The 17066-nt window shown below is 40.5% G+C and overlaps 1 protein-coding gene across 1 annotated transcript; it reads left to right on the top strand.

Moving 5' to 3' along the window:
• The first annotated feature begins 308 nt into the window (after nucleotides 1–308).
• On the top strand, nucleotides 309–16239 carry ASAH1 (N-acylsphingosine amidohydrolase 1). Its single transcript, XM_059470734.1, has 14 exons — nucleotides 309–464; nucleotides 5617–5663; nucleotides 5857–5947; nucleotides 7178–7264; nucleotides 8196–8274; nucleotides 9194–9268; nucleotides 10145–10190; nucleotides 11462–11606; nucleotides 12584–12638; nucleotides 12841–12922; nucleotides 13519–13650; nucleotides 13887–14010; nucleotides 14687–14743; nucleotides 15406–16239. The coding sequence occupies exons 1-14, from the start codon at nucleotides 351–353 to the stop codon at nucleotides 15493–15495; spliced, it is 1224 nt and encodes a 407-aa protein (XP_059326717.1). The 5' UTR covers nucleotides 309–350; the 3' UTR covers nucleotides 15496–16239.
• Nucleotides 16240–17066: the final 827 nt, after the last annotated feature.

Genomic DNA, 17066 nt, shown 5'->3' with positions numbered 1-17066 from the left:
TGTCTTATAACTCAAGCTATGTTACCGCCTTGTAACTTTGACCTGAGTTATATAGGCATCACCACACACCCTACCTAAAATCCGCACAGGACACAGAGTCATTAAAAACCGCACTACTGCCAAAGTGAAAACTGGTGCCACGGGTTTTCTCCCAGCGTTGCCAAAGAGAGGCGATTCTCTTTCACACAACTCTCCTGTGCGGAAGTTGCCATTTGTGGAAGGGCGACTGAAGATGAACTGCTGAGCTTCACCATAACTGCACGGGCGGGGCCGTGCAGTGCAATGCCGTGCCGGGCTGGGTCGGGCCGTGCCGTGCCGGCGCTCCCGCCCCCGGCGGGCGGGGCTCTGTCATGTGGCCGCGGCTCCGGGAAGCGCCGCTCGGAGCGGAGCCGGGCAGGACCATGGCGGGCCGGGCGCTGCTGACGCTGCTGGTGCTGGCGCAGCCCGCCTGGGCACCGGACCCGGTGAGCCTGGCGGGGGACGGGCAGGGGTCAGCGGGGCCGGCGGAAGCGGACGGCCCCGGGGCTGGCGGGGGGTGCGGCCGCCGCCCTTCCCGAGGCGGGAGGCCGGGCGAGGCTCGGGATCCACGCGTGTGGGTGCGCGGCAGCGCCTCGCTGCCCCCACGGGCTCCCCGGGCCCGGCAGGGCTCCTGCGCGAGGGGCTGTGCGAGCCCTTGCTCGCTGCTGCGCTCGGTTCTGTAATGCCACTGTCGCCCTGCTACACCGCAGCGGCGATCTCCAGAAGCGAAGTTCCGAGGGGCTTGCTGGAAAGGCGCACGGTTGTGAATGTGCTGAGTGTGTGCGCTGTGGCTCAGCGAGGGGAGGAGCGTGGAGCAGGTGGACTTGGTGTGTCCTTTCTTGCTCTGTCGGCCGTTTGGGTATTTTGAACTGAACAAATGAAATATTTAACTTCTGGTGGAATTGGGAAGCTGGGAATGCAGGGATAGTCGTTTGGAGCAGGCTGGCTTCCATCTCTTGGGCATGTAAACAGTTGCTCTTGTTTCCTGGTGTAATCTTGCAGCAGCGAAGCATTCTTTCGTCTCTTGAAGTTCCTAAATTTACTCGTCCTCTATGAAGAGAACAGGTTTTAAATATCTCTGGGTTTCAAAATATTTTTTGCAATCTATTTTAAATATTTTAAGAGTATACTACCTCTTTTATTCTTTACTTTGCTCCAAGTCTTTTTTTTTTTTAGCAAATTGATTTTGGGGAAATTATTGTGGTTTTTGTGAAAGGGGAGAGCTGCAGGAAATTACTATGGACATCTGGATGGCCAGTGTTCCCTTAGCATCTTTTAATACATAGGATTTGGCTTTTCTCTCTCCCCTTCTTCCCTTCTTCCAATCCCATCCTACCAGCCAAGAGCAACTTCCTAATGCTATAAGCTATCTCCAGCTTAAAACGCCTTCAGAATTTTAGCCAAAAGTATCCTGGAGTGTGGAGTTGTAGGAGAAAGTGCCAGCTGTCAGCAAAGTAGTAGCATGAGAGCTTGATTTGCATGTGATTTCACTTGGTACATCCTTGCACTTGCACAATATCTGCTGTGTATCCAGGTTGTGCACAGCATGCAGCCAGGTATTAGGCTTGGATATTTTATTTTTGTTTGAGATGCAGGGTTGCATCACATGCTGAAGAATTCTTCCTGAGTGCCGCTGGGTTCACCTCATTAACAAAGAGCACAGAAAACAAATGCCTTGAGTTGCATCTCAGAGGTGCAGACTGTCAGTCCCTTCAGCTTTCCCTGAGGCCCCCTCAGCCATGCTGACCTTTTTGTCCAAACTGCAGTTTAGGTTGTCTTGTCACTGTTTCTTCTGCTGCAAGAGTACTCTTAACCTCTCTCTTCAGAAGGGTGAACAGCACTGGGACTCCTGCAGCACAATAGTGTTGCGTTGGCATTATCCCATGAGGGAAGAGGAGCAGAGAGGAAAATGTGTTAGATCACAATGTTCATAGACCAAAGGATGCTCAATATAACAGATTGACTGAAAACCTGGAATTATATTTAATAGCTCAAAGAGGTAATTTTCTATTTGCTTTTACATAGGAAGGTGAAAAATATAAAATACATAAATACTAAGAAGGGATGCCAGAGATAGTCCATCTCAAAAATAAAGAAATAAAGGAAGTGCTGGTATTCCTTAGACTGGACAATCTACATTCAGTCTATTTCATATTAATGTATCAAGCTAGGTGTCAGAATATTTATTCAGCAGTTATTAAACCATGCATTAATTTTCTGTACTCCAGTCAATAATAACAGTTACTACTTGATATTTTTTACAGTTCACCCAATTCATCTCAACAGCTTGCTAAGTTACTTGTTTCTGTTCCACTTTTTCTTTTTTATACAATCAGTCAAAGTATAAATCTTCTGTGATACTTCCACTTTTCATTTCCATATTTCCCCATACCATGTTCTACTTCTCCTCCACTGTGTTATCTTCCTGTTAATGTTTCGATCCCGTGCTGTCACACGTCTGGTTTTGTGTCGTTACATACATCTCAATTTCAAAGTTGGCAGTATGTAAGATAATCAAGATATGCAACCTGCTGGTAAGAGTACATTTTAAAAAGCAAAACGAAGGGAGCATTAAATCACCATTCAAGAGTAGCTGTATTGCTCTTAGGGGGTTCAGTGGGTGTTTGAAAAGCACATTAATAGTGGTAATCTGCTGTCTGGGTCCAGCTGCCAATAGCTTTTTCTAGGGGATGACCTCTGGCTTGCCACATTGGAAACTGAAGGTAATTCTGTCATGCTGGAAGGACAGTCCTGGCGTTCTTGGACAGCATTTATTGTTGTTCTTCCAGTGTCAAGCCTCTGCAGAGAGGAGAGCCCCACTGACCACGGTGATAACTTCATAGCTGCTTATTTTACTCTGGTTATAAAAAGTGCTTGATGGATGTTCTGCTGATTCCAGCTAATTCTTTAGGTGTCTTTTTTTTTTGTTTTTACCTTCTCAGAAAGCTTTGCAGATAATCTTTAGCTGGTTGCAAAAGTTAACTTTTTTTTTTGTTTGTTTCTTGTTAGAACTTTTTGTAAAAAAACCCAAAACAACAAAACACCCCACTTCTAGTTTTCTGATTGTCTTGACATCTTTTTAAGTTGCTGCCTATTTACCAGGAGCTGTTGCAGTCACTTGGTTTGTTCTCATTGGAGAAGAGACTGAGAGGAGACCTCATTGCAGTCTACAGCTCCTCACAAGGGGAAGCACAGGGCAGACACCAATCCCTTCACTGATCTCTTCTTCTTGCTGATCAACAATAGGACCCGAGGGAGTGGCCTGAAGCTGTGTCAGGGAAGGTTTAAATTGGGTATTGGGGAAAGGTTTTTCACTGAGGCTGGTGGAGCACCACCTGTCAGAGATCAAGATGCTTTGGACAGGATGGGACTCTTGGACTTGTCCCCTGCAGGGCCAGGAGTTGGACTTGATCATCCTTTGTGGGTTCCTTCTAACTCAGGATATTTTGTGATTCTATGATGTAATAGTTAACCTAAAGAAACAGTTATTATTAACTCTAATTTCTTCAGATGCCTCAATCAGTTTTGAAAGGTGTACAGGTTGTTTTAGGAAATACTGACTTCTTTACCTTGCTTTATACATAGACAGGTTAGAAATCTAAAAATACCACATGTAAGGAGGGAACATTTTCTCTGTTCTCTGTCCCTTTATCTGTTGCATTCCTTACCTTTTTTTGTAGCTTAGGCTGCAAAGCACTGGGAAGATAAAAATAGGTGCAGATACAGGATTAAAATCTCAGGGGAGGGTGCCAGGAGTGACATAACATTTAGCATCTTTAGCTTAAAATCCTCTGAAATCAGTTTTGCACAGGTGCCGCTGTTTCCTCTGTGAGCATGGGCTCTACTGACAGAGCAACAGAATTCTGATCCACTTCGGATAACTTTTTTTTAGAAGCTTTACCTGTCAAGGAAACATATGTTTGATGGAGATATATCCTGAAGGTCCAAATGTGTACATCCATTCCAGTAGGATGTATATGTAATGTCACTTCTTTCTGATGGATTTTAGAATTGCAGGATGGAAAATTGCACAAGACAGTTACATCAATACTGTTAAGCGTTTGTCTGGCTTTGCACAAAACCTCTGACTTTTGTTGCCGAATTAGTCATCTGATATCCCTCCTACCCGCCTTGTTTTGATGCTTCCTCACTTTGAAAATTAAATGGCCCTTTGTGTTTGACTTCTTGTTCCAGCTGTGCAAAGGCTGTTAACTGCACTGCAGTGAAATCTAGGAAACACAAAGCTGCTGCTCCTATACCTTCACCTCAAGTGTTGGAAACCCAAAATTCATCTCCTGCTTTCTCCCACCAACTGGAAGCAGTAGAAAGAGATAATATTATAACACAGAGAAATCAATCCCAGTTTAGAATTGCTGTTTCCAGTTGTAACAACTTAAGCTGTTTCAAGTCTGTGGCATTGTGTACAACACTGTGTTTTCTATATTAATGCATTAAAAACAGATAATGAGATTAGCCCAAAGAGAACATTGACATGAGTTAACTTCTTTGTCCCACTTACGTAGGTGCGGGAGATGTTGTCACAGTTTTCACTGGAACCAGAATGCATTTCAAGGACACACTAGTAATCTAATTTATACAGCCTAATAAATACTGGAAATCAAGGGTGGGGAGAAAGGGAAGTAGTGGTGGAAGGATTGCTCCATATTTTGTTTGTGTTCTCTCTCCCAAACAATTGTGCTTTGGGAGCTTTTTATGGGCTCCCAGAACAGCACATGTATCTTTCCGTTTTCTTAGTGAGATATATTAGACTCTAAGGAACTTACTGAACTTCTCACATAATTTTGGGACCAAACCTGGCCTGCTGTCAACTGGCCTGAAGCACAAGTGTGGGTGGCCAGTAGGCATTTGCTTGTGTGTCACTGGGTAGAACATAGAATTACAATTGTGGCATATATATGCATATGTTTATTATATTTATATGCATGCTTTATGTAATTGGTAGAAAAACAACCTTGCATTCAGTTTGAGTACATCTGAAATAGTTCTCAAACTTTCATTTGTAACTAGCCATGCTCCCAGGAATGAAGGTATATTGTTTAGTTACATTCCTGAATTGCACCCCATGTAATGTTTGGCCCCACTTCAGCAGCACTTGTCCACACTGAATCCTCAGCTCATTCCACCAGCTGAGGAATTGCCCAAAGTTCATTATGCTTTCCCTGCTCCAGCTGTACATGCAGCTTAATACTAGACATAATTAGGAATGACACTATAAAATGGGATTAGGAATTGGACAAAAAGAACAGATTGGTCCATACTGAGATCTTTCTTGAACTTGTATAAAGAATATGCTTTTGAAGGTCTCTTCATTAAATCATATGGAGTAAAAATATATACAATTTGTATATTTATCATACCCTTGTGCTTGCCATGGAGTACATTAGCCAAGTTGTCTAGAGATCTGTCAGACAGCACAGGGAAGTTGCTGCTGGTCCCTCCTCCTCTATTTTCCTCTTTCCAAAGTGCCAAGACTTTGAATTAACTGACTAGTCTTAAAGGTTTAATTCAAAACTAAGTCTACTAGAATAATAGTGTTTTACAAAGCAGCTAAATAGTAATGTTTCATTGTTTTTGCAGTATGGAGAAGAGTGTAGGAGTAAAATGTACCCTCCTTCAGGACCAACGTAAGTAATCTGATTCAACTTGTCTAGCAAATTACAGAGAAGTTGTGATTTGCAAGTCTCAACAGGGTTTTTTTCTTGAAACTTGTTCCTGTTGCAGGTCTAAAAAATGCTAGTTACAGGTGGGAAGCACCTATTTTGTCAAATGTTTTTTCAGAGCCTTCTTTCAATTTGATCTCTGGTGTTTTTCTCTCAGGTTCAAAGGTAACATACCCACATATGTCATAAATCTCGATTTGCCTCCCAGCAGAAGGTGGGATGACTTGATGCGCGACAAAAAGACAGAGGTGAGAAATGCAGAGCTGCTCTGAAGCTTAGCAGATACAAAACTAGCACATAGCCTTTTGTTTTGAGAAAAGTTTTTAAAGGAATACATGTGCTAAAAGTATCTGAAAGAGATAATAGTTCCTGTTGATTTTTCTAATATGATTCCAGTTCAAAATAATAGCTTGAGTAATTTTTTTTTTTCTGTTTAACACTTAAGGTAACAGCATCAAGTGTAGAGACACTGGTGTTTGGGATGTAGAGGTGTAAAAACCAGTGTGCCATAAACAAGTGTGTGCCATTCCATTTATCAAATCTCCTTAGTGGTGAGGTGGTGCAGAATGGAGAGGGAGCAGTACACCAAAGGAACAGCCTTGGTAAACTGAAGTGAAACTGAGGCAGCATTTCCTCTCTGCACCTCCCTACTTCTCTCAAAATGCTGTGTGAGATATGAAATGGCAAGGGGGAAATTAAGAGCTTCCTCCCCTTTTCAGGAATGCTGGTTGTGGCACTGGTGTTTACATAGCACAAATAATTTTTTTAAATATTTGAGCCTATTTCAAACTGCCCAAAACAGCTGTGGTGAAGATGGACGAAAATTGAGTTGAGTAATTTTTAATTTCTCAAACAAGGCTAGTGCTTTTTTTTTCTGTCCCTTGACTTTGGACTTTCCTCTCTGAAAGCCAGACAAATTCTACTTACATGCTGATATTTATTTTAAAAGGCGTTGGAAGCTTCAGGTTTCGCCTTAAATTCTGAAGAGTTTTATCTCCTGTGTACTTTGGAGCTTGATCACATGGAGTGGAACTCTTATTTGTGACATTTACATGTTGCAGATCGAAAGCATGTGCTTTCATAACAAGTTTATTGAGTGTTTTTGTCTCCAGTAACATCAGTGCTTAAGCAAAGAGCTTGAAATTAACATTCTGAAAGATAGAAGAATGCAGAGTATTGAAATGTGTTCAAAGGAGCAGAAGATGAGGATGGCTTTCCTGTAATTTGTTATTTCTGGTAGAAGGGCACATTGGAATTAATCAGGAAAGTTACTTGAATAAAGCTTGAAGAGTGATTCTAGTGGGGACTTGGGGGTATTTGTCTCACTAAAAAGGTGACATTTAACACTTTATTTAAATATGTATGTTTCCTCAACAAAGTTTTTTTTTTTTCAAAAGCCTGTCAAAGAGTTCTGTTAGTATTCCAGCAATTCTTATGCTTAAGATCTTCTATTCAACAAAAGTCCTTGCTCTTTTTAGCTGAAGACTGTGGTCCAGAATATTAAAGATATAGCAAATACCTTCTTTCCCAGTGGCAAAGTTGTTGACATAGTGGATAACAAAATAGTAAGTATTTTCAGCTTAATTATTTTATTACTGTATGCTCTGACTACAGAATTAGAATGCTTCTGAATCTGGCAATTAAGAACTTTCAAAATTATTAATTTACAAGTTCTTAATTCCATTTCAGGAATAGAACAAAAATGTTATTTCAAACAGTCACTCTGAAATTTTGCCTTGTTGTCTACTCTGAATGACTGAAACCATTAAAAAAAATGCAGGTCTCTTCCTCCTCTAATTTTTCCTAAGATCTTTTCAAGTTTGGATTAGTAACACTAGACAAATATGCAACAGCCTTAGTTACTGTAGCAAAACACAGACTGAAATTTTTTACCATGTTCCACTTCTTTTAAACAGTAGAGTAAAATCAGGTTTTGAAAACTGTAATAAATGTCTGATTACAGGCACAGCTTTGGCCAGGTCTCACAAAAAAAATAATTTGGTTCTGATTAGCAACGCTTTGGCATGGAACAGGAGAAAGCAGTGTAGGGTTAGAGACAGCCAAAGGTCACATCTCTACCCCATCTTTAGTTACAGCATATCCCTGTGTGCCTGAGTGGACATAAATGCAGCTTTTACAGGTTGCCATGCCAATGTGTGAAAGTCAAGGATGCCCATAAAGACTGGCATTGAGCTCCATTGCAGTTGAGCTTTAATGTGTACGAGTCCTACTTCACTTTTCTGTCTGTTGCTGCAGAGAGAGGCTGTGCTCATGTCCATTGCTCACGTCAGTGTTTTGATAAGTAAGAGTTTTATTCCCTTAAGTGTATACTTCTCTTCCAAGTACTCTGCAAACATCCTCAAGTTCTACAGGTTGCAGAGAAATTAAACACTCAATAGCTGGGAGAAAAGTGTGTCTGTTGAGGAGACATTTGTTGTAAGTAACAAAATACTGTTAATTTAAACATATATCATACAAAAAAACTTTTCCTTTCAGGCTCATCTGACTGCTACACTTCCTTATCCTTTCAATGAAGAGCTCCAAGGGATTGCAAATTCCTCTGGGATTCCTTTGGGTAACAGTTTCCAACACTTGATTAACACAGTGGAAAGCTAGGAATACAGACTCATTTAAAATTAATGTGTTTACCAATATGCAGTTAGCTGTGACTTTAACAAATCATTGCTTAAGTAGTTAAAGCAATAGATTACACCTCACCCTAAACAAGAACAGTGTTTTAGAGAAGAATGAAATAAATCACATAAGCCTTTTATCAGGCTGGGACTGCTCTGTAGAGCTGTAAGTTCTCCTAGGTTTTGGGAAGTGGAGCAAGTCTCAGCTGTGTGCACCAGAATTTGAGGGAATCCTTTATTCTCATTGGTTTTGCACTCTGCTGTGTGTCTGCTGTTGACATAGAGAGAAGTCAGGGCTCAGTTTCCTGCTGTGCTTTCTTTCCCTTGTGGTCCCTGCCATGTCCTTCTGCCTTCCCCCTGTACCTCCTGCAAAAGAATGCCATTCCAGATGAGCAGGCACCGAGTTCTTCCAGAACTGAGACAGGGAAGGAGCACTGCCTGTTTGCACTGCTTCCCTCACACAGGAGCACCACACCTGCTGCTAGCAGCAGCTCCTACATGGCAGTAGTGGTGCATGTAGCTTTCTAGCTTTCTAGCTTTCTGCATGTAGCAGCTTTCTACTTTAAAGTCAATTTTATAGCTTGTTTTGGGGTTTTCAGAGGAGGAAGTAGCAATGACTGTCAGCTTTGTGCATAGTGAGGCAGAAAGTCAGGGGATTCTGATCCCTCTATTTGCTTTTCAGGAAGCTCTTGATTTTGCTGAACCAGTCATTTTAAAGATCAAAGGAGATTTAAATTGAAATGTATAACAGAAATATTACAGAATAATGAATTTGCACTATGCTTTTTTCCTAACAATTTTTTCTGTTCATGGCAAGTTTCAAACTACTGAACTTTGTTTCTTTTTTTTTTTTTTTCCTAGGGGAAATCGTTATTTTTAACATTTTTTATGAAATTTTTACTGTGTGTACATCAATAGTGGCAGAAGATAAAACAGGTAATGCAATCCAAAATCATGTTAACAGTTTTCTTTTATGTAGAGGAGGGTCCCCCTCAGTTATGCAAATACAGTCCTCCTCAAATGCAGCCAGTAAGGTCTGTTAATAAAAGGTAATAATACGTATATTAATAAAAGGTAATAATAATGCCTAAGGTAATAATAATGCCTAAGAACTGATAAGTAAAGGTATTCCTTGAGAAAGGGAATAAGAGTTCATAAATGTCTTAGGTTTAAAAAAAAAAAGACAAAAATACTTTCAAAGATAGTTTGGCTTTGGTTTTGTTGGATGGTGAGTTTTTTCTGATTGGGGTGTTGGGGTTTTTTTAAGAGGTGGTATTTGTTTTTCTAGGGGAAAGAAACACCAGCAACACACTTGAAACTTTCTCAGTGCCATGCAGGATTTTGCATCTAGTTTCTAGATATTGCATGTGTATGCTGGTAGAGAAAATGGACAGTCTCTTCTGAGAAAAGAGACTCTTTCATTCCTACTTAGTTCTGCAGCCCTTGTCTGCACCTGTTCCAACTTAGGAAGTTTCTAAGGGATTCTCAGAGGGCTTACAAACATCTCACTTTTAGAAGAAGCTCAAGGTGTTGCCATTGCATTAAGATAATGGAAAGATTAGAGGCTGAGATGGACAGCAGTTTGCAAGATGACTTGATTTCAGTTATGGCAAAACACTTCTCTGACCAATAAAAACCCATCATTATATTGTGGTTATGAAAAGGGCAAATGCTTTGTGGTTATGAAAAGAGAATGCTATTTTCTTTGTACACTTTCCCAGATATTTGACTGCTTACTCATTTCTTGGGTTTCTAAGCTGAAATTTGTCCATTTGTTTGGAAAATTGTATTTAATTATTTATTGTTGTATAGGAAAGCTGTACCATGCCAGAAACTTGGATTTTGGACTCTTTCTAGGGTAGGTACTTAAACTTGTGACTTTTTTTAAAAACTCAAAGAAAAAGCAAGCTGAACTTTAAATAGCTACATACATTCTTTGAGTCTTCTTTGGATGTCTGTAAGACTGTGACAAGTAATTCTCCATTGTGTGTTGTGAAAAAAGGCTAAAATTGAAAGATCAGGATGTTCTACTGATCTGATGTCAAACTGCCCCAAATGCATCAGGAACAGCTTGTTTTGCTACTTACTTTTTTTCTCAGCTGCAGTTCAAACTGTGTCAAACCAAAGAATGGCCCATGTAACCTGATCTCTGAGGCACAGTATATATTGTTGTTTACATGATGGGATGAAGAATCAATTTTAATATGTGCAGTGACACGGAGATTGGATTGGGGCATGGCATTTTAATGCTTCCTCCCCACTCCTCCCCCCCAGTTACTGTACTGTGCTCCACTGACACTTCCCCTCATTCTTCATTTCCACACAAACTCTGTAGTTTGTTGCCCAGCACTCATTGGTTCTCCTTTCATGCCCCTGATCAGGTAGTTCAGCATTTGCTTTTATTACCCCAGTATATTTTGTGACATCATTCATCCTGATGGTGCTCAATGCACAATTGGAACTTAAATGCTCATCTTTATTAAAATTCTTACCTACCTATTCACCCATTGTCTACTGTGACTCCACCTGTCCCTTGGTTTGGCTTGTGTTGGACTTCTCTGACTTGCCAGAAATACTGTGAACATGCTTCCTGAAAATTAAGCAAACTTTCAAAGCTGCTCCCAGAGTCTGGATTATTTCCAGAGAATTTAACAGTCTGCTCTGTATCAACCTTTTGCCTCCAAATTGGTCTGGCTAATTTTACAAACTAGAATTGGTACTTCCCTTCACGTAGAGCAAATCCAGTAGTACATGGTTTCTCTTCTGCCTTTGAAAAATAAGAATTTGAGGTTTGGTGTCACAGGCAGGAGCTGTAGCTGCCTTTGCCAGCAGGTAGAGAACAAAGTTACGTGTTCAAAACAAACCAGCTGTGATGGTGGTGCTGTTTAATCCTGAGCAATATATATGCTCCTGGTTCAAACAAAACTTAGTTCTTTTCACTGCCAGCCTCTGCATTTAAACTTCTTAGTTGTTCCTAGCTGGTGCTGCTCAGGTAACTACAGAGCAGTGATCTTGCCTGATGTGAGTTAGATCAGAGGACAGGCATCATACACAGGATGAATGCATGCTGTGAAGGGAAGCTTTGAAAACTCCTGAGGGAAGTTTCAAGTGCTGTACTGTCTCCTGCAGGTGGGATGTTAAAAATAATTCCTGGACGTTAACTCGGGAACTGAAGCCTTTAGTGGTACTCTTGGACTTTCAGAGAAACAACAAAACAGTGTTCAAGTCCACAAATTTTGCAGGATACATAGGCATGGTGTCTGGAGTCAAACCAGTAAGTATGGGAATGGAGCCTTGTCAGTTTGTTACAAATGCTTCAGACTTTCCTTTAATATTTAAATTTTTCTGCTTCCATGCTGTGCCTTGGGATGTTTTCCAGTAAATGATCTCTAAGTTGTTCTGGTGCATAGCATAGCTACTTGAAGACAGATAAAAAAAAAATGCTGCACCTCTCCTTGTGAAAGGAGATTGCCTAAATGAAATGTTTCTGTTTGGACAGTTCTTAAAAACAGCATTGAGTTTTGAATATGAACAAGAGTAAATGAGAAGTGCTGAAGTGGTTCGAGTTTCTTGCTGGCTAATAGCTAATGCTGTGATCCCACAGGGGGAACAGCACACTTGTGCTATTTAATTCTTTCTCCAATCCTTCTTGGAAAAGGCAGTCCTGCATTTTAAGATTTTTTTTCTTGGGTTTTCATTTAATAGGCACCTGAAATCTGGGGTAGCTGAATTCAGTTTTTGTCTGAAACATTAGTTGCAGGAGGCTGAGATTGGAGTTTGAATTGTGTGTTCAGTTAGCATGGACTGCAGCGTGTGCAGCTGCATGCCCCCATGCAAATAGCAGTAATATAGCAGGGTGTGCTTAGCACTGGGACTTAAAAATCTGCCTTCAAAGTAGAATAGTACTCAGAGGTCAGAAAAGAAGGTGACATACAGCAGGGAAAGGAAAACTGCTAATTCAGCAATGCAACTGACCAAGAGGAAAAAATGGCCACAGGCTTGACTTGCTCAGCATAAAAGCATGCCTTGCTGATTGTCTGCCAGGTCAGAAAACTAATTTCTACTTATTCAAGCCCTGATAAATTAGGTTCTTCTCTACATGAGCCTGATCTTGCAGTCTGTTACTTGAAGGGGAAGAGCCTAACAAACAAGCAGCTCAATTGACATCTAAATTGCAATGTTGCCTCTTGTTTATTACTGGTACTCATGGGCTGGCAATGGCTGAAGGTTGGCTTGTTTAATGCTTTTCAGAACTTGTTCACTCTGACAATGAATGAGCGTTTCAGTCTTGATGGTGGTTATGTGGGTGAGTAATGCTCATTTCTTTCATTATTTCTGCACAAGTTTTCCAGACCTTGGGCAAACCAGTTACCTTAATGAACAGGCACACAAATGGTGAAAAGATTGCAGATGAGTTAGATAAAACACAGCTTATTTTAAAACCAGCTGTGGAAGTTAGAGTAGCATGAGTGAACTGTCTGAAAACAAATTATTCTGATATTTTGCAGGAATCTTTGAATGGTTTCTTGGTAGAAGAGATGGTATGTGGATGGGCTTTCTTACAAGAACTGTATTAGAGAATGCTACAAGGTATTCCCTCTCCCTCTAAATATTATGCTGCTTTAGTCTGCTTTGCATTCAACTAGCATGAATACTGTAGATGTATACTTAATATCAGATATAGATACCTTCCTAGTGGCCTTAACTTTAAATAGTTCTGGTGTTGCTGGTACTCTGGAGCAGGAGGCAAAGCATCACACGTGATCCCTCAAATATTTTTCGTCAGACTTCTTTTTTTCCTTATGAGCCTGTTGGTAATCAAAATGGGTAACAGCGTTCTGCATCAAAGCACATCCAACAGGTACTACTATATTGTAGGAAGCAAGCAGAAACAAAGCTGGTATGCAATAAATCAATTCAATATGACACAGTATGTCATCATTTTACTCATATTTAAAGTGTAGAAAAAGTGCAGAGAGCACCTCTAAACAATCTTACTTTAAGTACAAAATGAGACAAGAAGCTTTGCTTAAATGCATTCCTTTATCATGATCCTGTTTCCTCATATGTGCATGAAAAAGGAAGAAAGGCTTAACTACCCAAACTTGTCCTGAGTCTGTGGAACATGCTCTTCAGTACTTGAACCATTTATAGGATTTAATAGTCCAACATTTTCTTACCCACAGTTACCAGGATGCAAAAGACAGACTGGCAAAAACAAGATTGCTGGCTCCAGCTTACTTTATTCTGGGAGGAAAAAATTCTGGAGAAGGGTGTGTGATAACTCGATCCAGGACAGCTGCTCTGGATATCTGGGAGTGAGTATGCTTGACCTGACACCTGACTCAGCCTTCCAGAAGAGGACAGGTTCCACCTCTAATTGTGTGCTCTGTTTCTTGTGACTTCTGTTGTACAAGAACTCACTTCTTTACCATTATTGAAAAATACCACAGCAAGCCTAAAAATTTAATGTATCTGTATATAGTATATATTGTATATGTGTGCTTGCTATATACTTAGAGAAGCAAAACACCAACTTGGACCTCTTTTCCAGCCTTGATATCAAGAAGGGTACATGGTATGTGGTAGAAACCAACTACGATCGCTGGAAGCCTCCACTGGTGCTGGATAATCGTAGAGGACCTGCAATGAAATGCCTGAACCAGACAACACAAGAGGTAATCATCCTCCAAATACCTCACATCCTGCTGGTCTGAAACTCCCAGCTTGCACTACTGACCTGACACAGCCAGGAGCATTCAGGTTATTTTCAAGCTCAGCTGTAATGACACAAGTGGCTGATGATTTTGTGGTAACTTGTCTCTGCTTCTGGGTTAGAACAAGCTGCCTCTTTACATGGGGAAGGTTTGTGGGTTTTTTGTTTATTTGTTTGGGGGTTTTTGGGGTATTGTTTTTTTGTTTGGGTTTTAGTTGTGGTTTTAGGGGGGCTTGGGTTTTTGGGATTCTTTTTGGTTTGGTTGGTTGGTTGGTTTGTTTGTTTTGGGCTTTCATTTCATCTAGGTGGGTTTTCTGAAAGTATCTCCAGCAGCTGCATATGCAGGAGGGTACACCCAGGGATACCTTGAGAAAGACTTGGTGTTTTTAGGGTAGTTTTACCTGTGAAATTCAAATACACACTCTGGGGCAGCAAACACACTTAAGTGTGCCATGCTCTACTAAGATCTGGTCTGGTCAAATTTTTGCAGCCCACATTCTTCTGATATCAAAGTGTTATGGGTATCTTGTACTCTTAAAACTGCATTGAGTTATTTAAGTGAAGTGTAAAAAAGTTAGTTCTCAGCATTTACATTAACAGGTAATGCCCCTTAATATCAGTGTATTATTTTCTTTCAGAATCTCTCCCTACCTGCAATTTATGATGTTCTCTCCACAAAGCCTGTGCTCAATAAGGTAATGCTTCTATTTTTGCAGGAAGTTTAGAGTGGGGAGCAGACCACTAACTACTGTACATATAAGGAGAAGCCTTCAGTGGTATATTCAGGGGTTTTTAGGTGAAAACGTATGTAAAAACAAGTTTCATATTACTTTGTGAAAGCAAAATGTAATTGCTGGAATAGCTATTTTCCGAAGGCTGTACAGCTTTAAAATTCTCAGTAGCCTGAGCCCTTTCCTCATAATAGCTTGTTCTGGTTAGAGGCAGCAGCTGCTCTGCAGACATCTTGAGCACCCTTCTGACCAGAATTAATGTGTGATCTATGTCTTTGTAATTCACATAAAACAAGTTAATATACCTCATGATTGAGGCATGCCAGAGGCACATTACTCTTGCAATAAAAAAGGTTTTAGTCTGGAATTGAAATTTTGGTGTTTAGGAAAAAAAATCTGAAGGAAATTGTTTTTAAGAGTTCTTGAATGATGAAGTTTAGTTCCTGTGTTAAGTAGGAGGAGCATTCTTGACTGAGAACACAGACAATTCATACTTGCATGTTGCTGACTGAAGAAGGTAAATGCTTGTTTTAGTAGGACTGTTCAGCTGTATCAGAGAGAGTTTTTCACTAATTCCTGTAATGTGGTTGATTTTCTTTTTTCCTCTTCCCCCCTGTGCCCATTAGCTGACGGTGTGCACCACGCTGATGGAGGTGTACAACGGCCATACCGAGACGTACCTGCGGGAGTGCCCAGATCCCTGCAGCCCTTGGTAGCCCTGCTCCTCCCCGTGCTGGAAGCTGCTTGTCCCAGTTGGTGTCCTCCTTGAGAAAATGCTTCTGGAAAGAGATTACTCAGTCTGACTCCTTTCTTCAGAAATCTAATGGCTCTATAGAAATGGCAAAGTGTTTCTAACAGTGAAGGACCCTATCTCACAGCAGACTTTCTTGCTTTGTAACCAGCAGTTCTGCTGACCAGAAATGTATCCTCACAAGGGTCTGGTGTGATTTCAGCTGTTTCTGCCAAATGAGTTCAGCACTTAGTTCTAGATCTCTTCAGTCTTGGCAGTATTCTTGGCGTGTTGTTTGTTGGGGGTTTGTTAATTTTTGGGGTTTTTAGGTTTGGTTTATTTAGATTAAAATCCCAAGGAACACAAGTTATAATGGCACCTACCAAGCATCAAAAAGAATTGGGTGTAAGATCATCTGGGACAATACAATTCTGTTATCCTTTCATAAGCACTTAAAATTAATTGCTATTGTTCTGGTGTAATGTGAGGATATGTCTGATATGCCATTTTATAAAATAACCTACCAAGTGTCATATATAGTCACAGAAAAAAGGTCTTGGGGAAATATCTGAACCAAGATCTGAGCCAAGAATGTCTTGCTACTGATTTATAACTCTTTTGCTGAAGCTCTTTCTTGGCCTGTTAACAAATGTGTTTTTTTAATACAGATTTTTCTGTTGTCTCAAAAAAATACTAATTCAATAAAGAAAAGATACTTTCTGTCACCAAAGTACACGTGTACTGCTTTCATACTTCAGTCTGAGACATCATGCATGTTAGATACCACAGTGCTTTCATTTCCAAATAGACTGTGTCTGCAAAACTGATTTCTTCTGATTTTGTAAACTGGTAGTTAAAACTGTTATCATAAGGCAGTTGGGTTGTTTTGGTTGTTTTTTTTTTGAAGTTGGGGAAAGGAAGCCAAGTCAGATTACACCATTGTCTGCAATTCAAGTTAAGAAAGAAAGGTTGTTTAGAGAGAAGTAGTAGCACCCTAATATCCTAGGAAGCAGAAAATGTCGGAGGCAGTAATTCTATCTGTGCCACTGGCTGCATTGCTGGGACTAGCTTACAATTCCAATTCCTGTGTTTTCTACACAGGGATGCTATTTACCAAATAATTTTAGCAGCTGATAAATAAGCACGGCTTCTGGTTGAAGAAAATGAAGCACTGATACTCTAGGCCTTAGAACAATGCCTGTAGTAGCACAGCCAGAAGCAGTTAAGGGGATGTAACACTGACAAATTGAGAGCACACAGAAATCAACGTCCCACTGATTAAACAAGGACCAGTCTACTTTTACATCTAATTTCTTTTTTTAACTGAAGCATGCAAGCAGAAGTGTGTTAGCATGATTGTACTACCAGGGTCCATTTTTAATCTCAGCTATGAGTATTGAAATCTGTTGAAACCAATAGTGAATCTATTGAAACCAAATATAACAACACAATTTAAATCAGTGAAAAATGCATGTGTGAAATGCAGCTCCAGGGCCATTTGATTAATAAAAGACAATTGAACCAAGTCAGATGTTACAGTCTGTACTGTAAGGAGCC

The sequence above is a fragment of the Ammospiza nelsoni genome, chromosome 4 (assembly GCF_027579445.1).
Source record: "Ammospiza nelsoni isolate bAmmNel1 chromosome 4, bAmmNel1.pri, whole genome shotgun sequence".
Lineage (NCBI taxonomy): Eukaryota > Metazoa > Chordata > Aves > Passeriformes > Passerellidae > Ammospiza > Ammospiza nelsoni.
This window is presented reverse-complemented; position numbering and strand designations above follow the sequence as displayed.

Coding starts and splice junctions, on each gene's coding strand:
- ASAH1 (XM_059470734.1), top strand. CDS start 351: ATGTGGCCGCGGCTCCGGGAAGCGCCGCTCGGAGCGGAGCCGGGCAGG. Junction 10,191..11,461: donor GATTTTGGACTCTTTCTAGG/GTAGGTACTTAA, acceptor TGTCTCCTGCAG/GTGGGATGTTAAAAATAATT. Junction 14,744..15,405: donor CAAAGCCTGTGCTCAATAAG/GTAATGCTTCTA, acceptor TGTGCCCATTAG/CTGACGGTGTGCACCACGCT.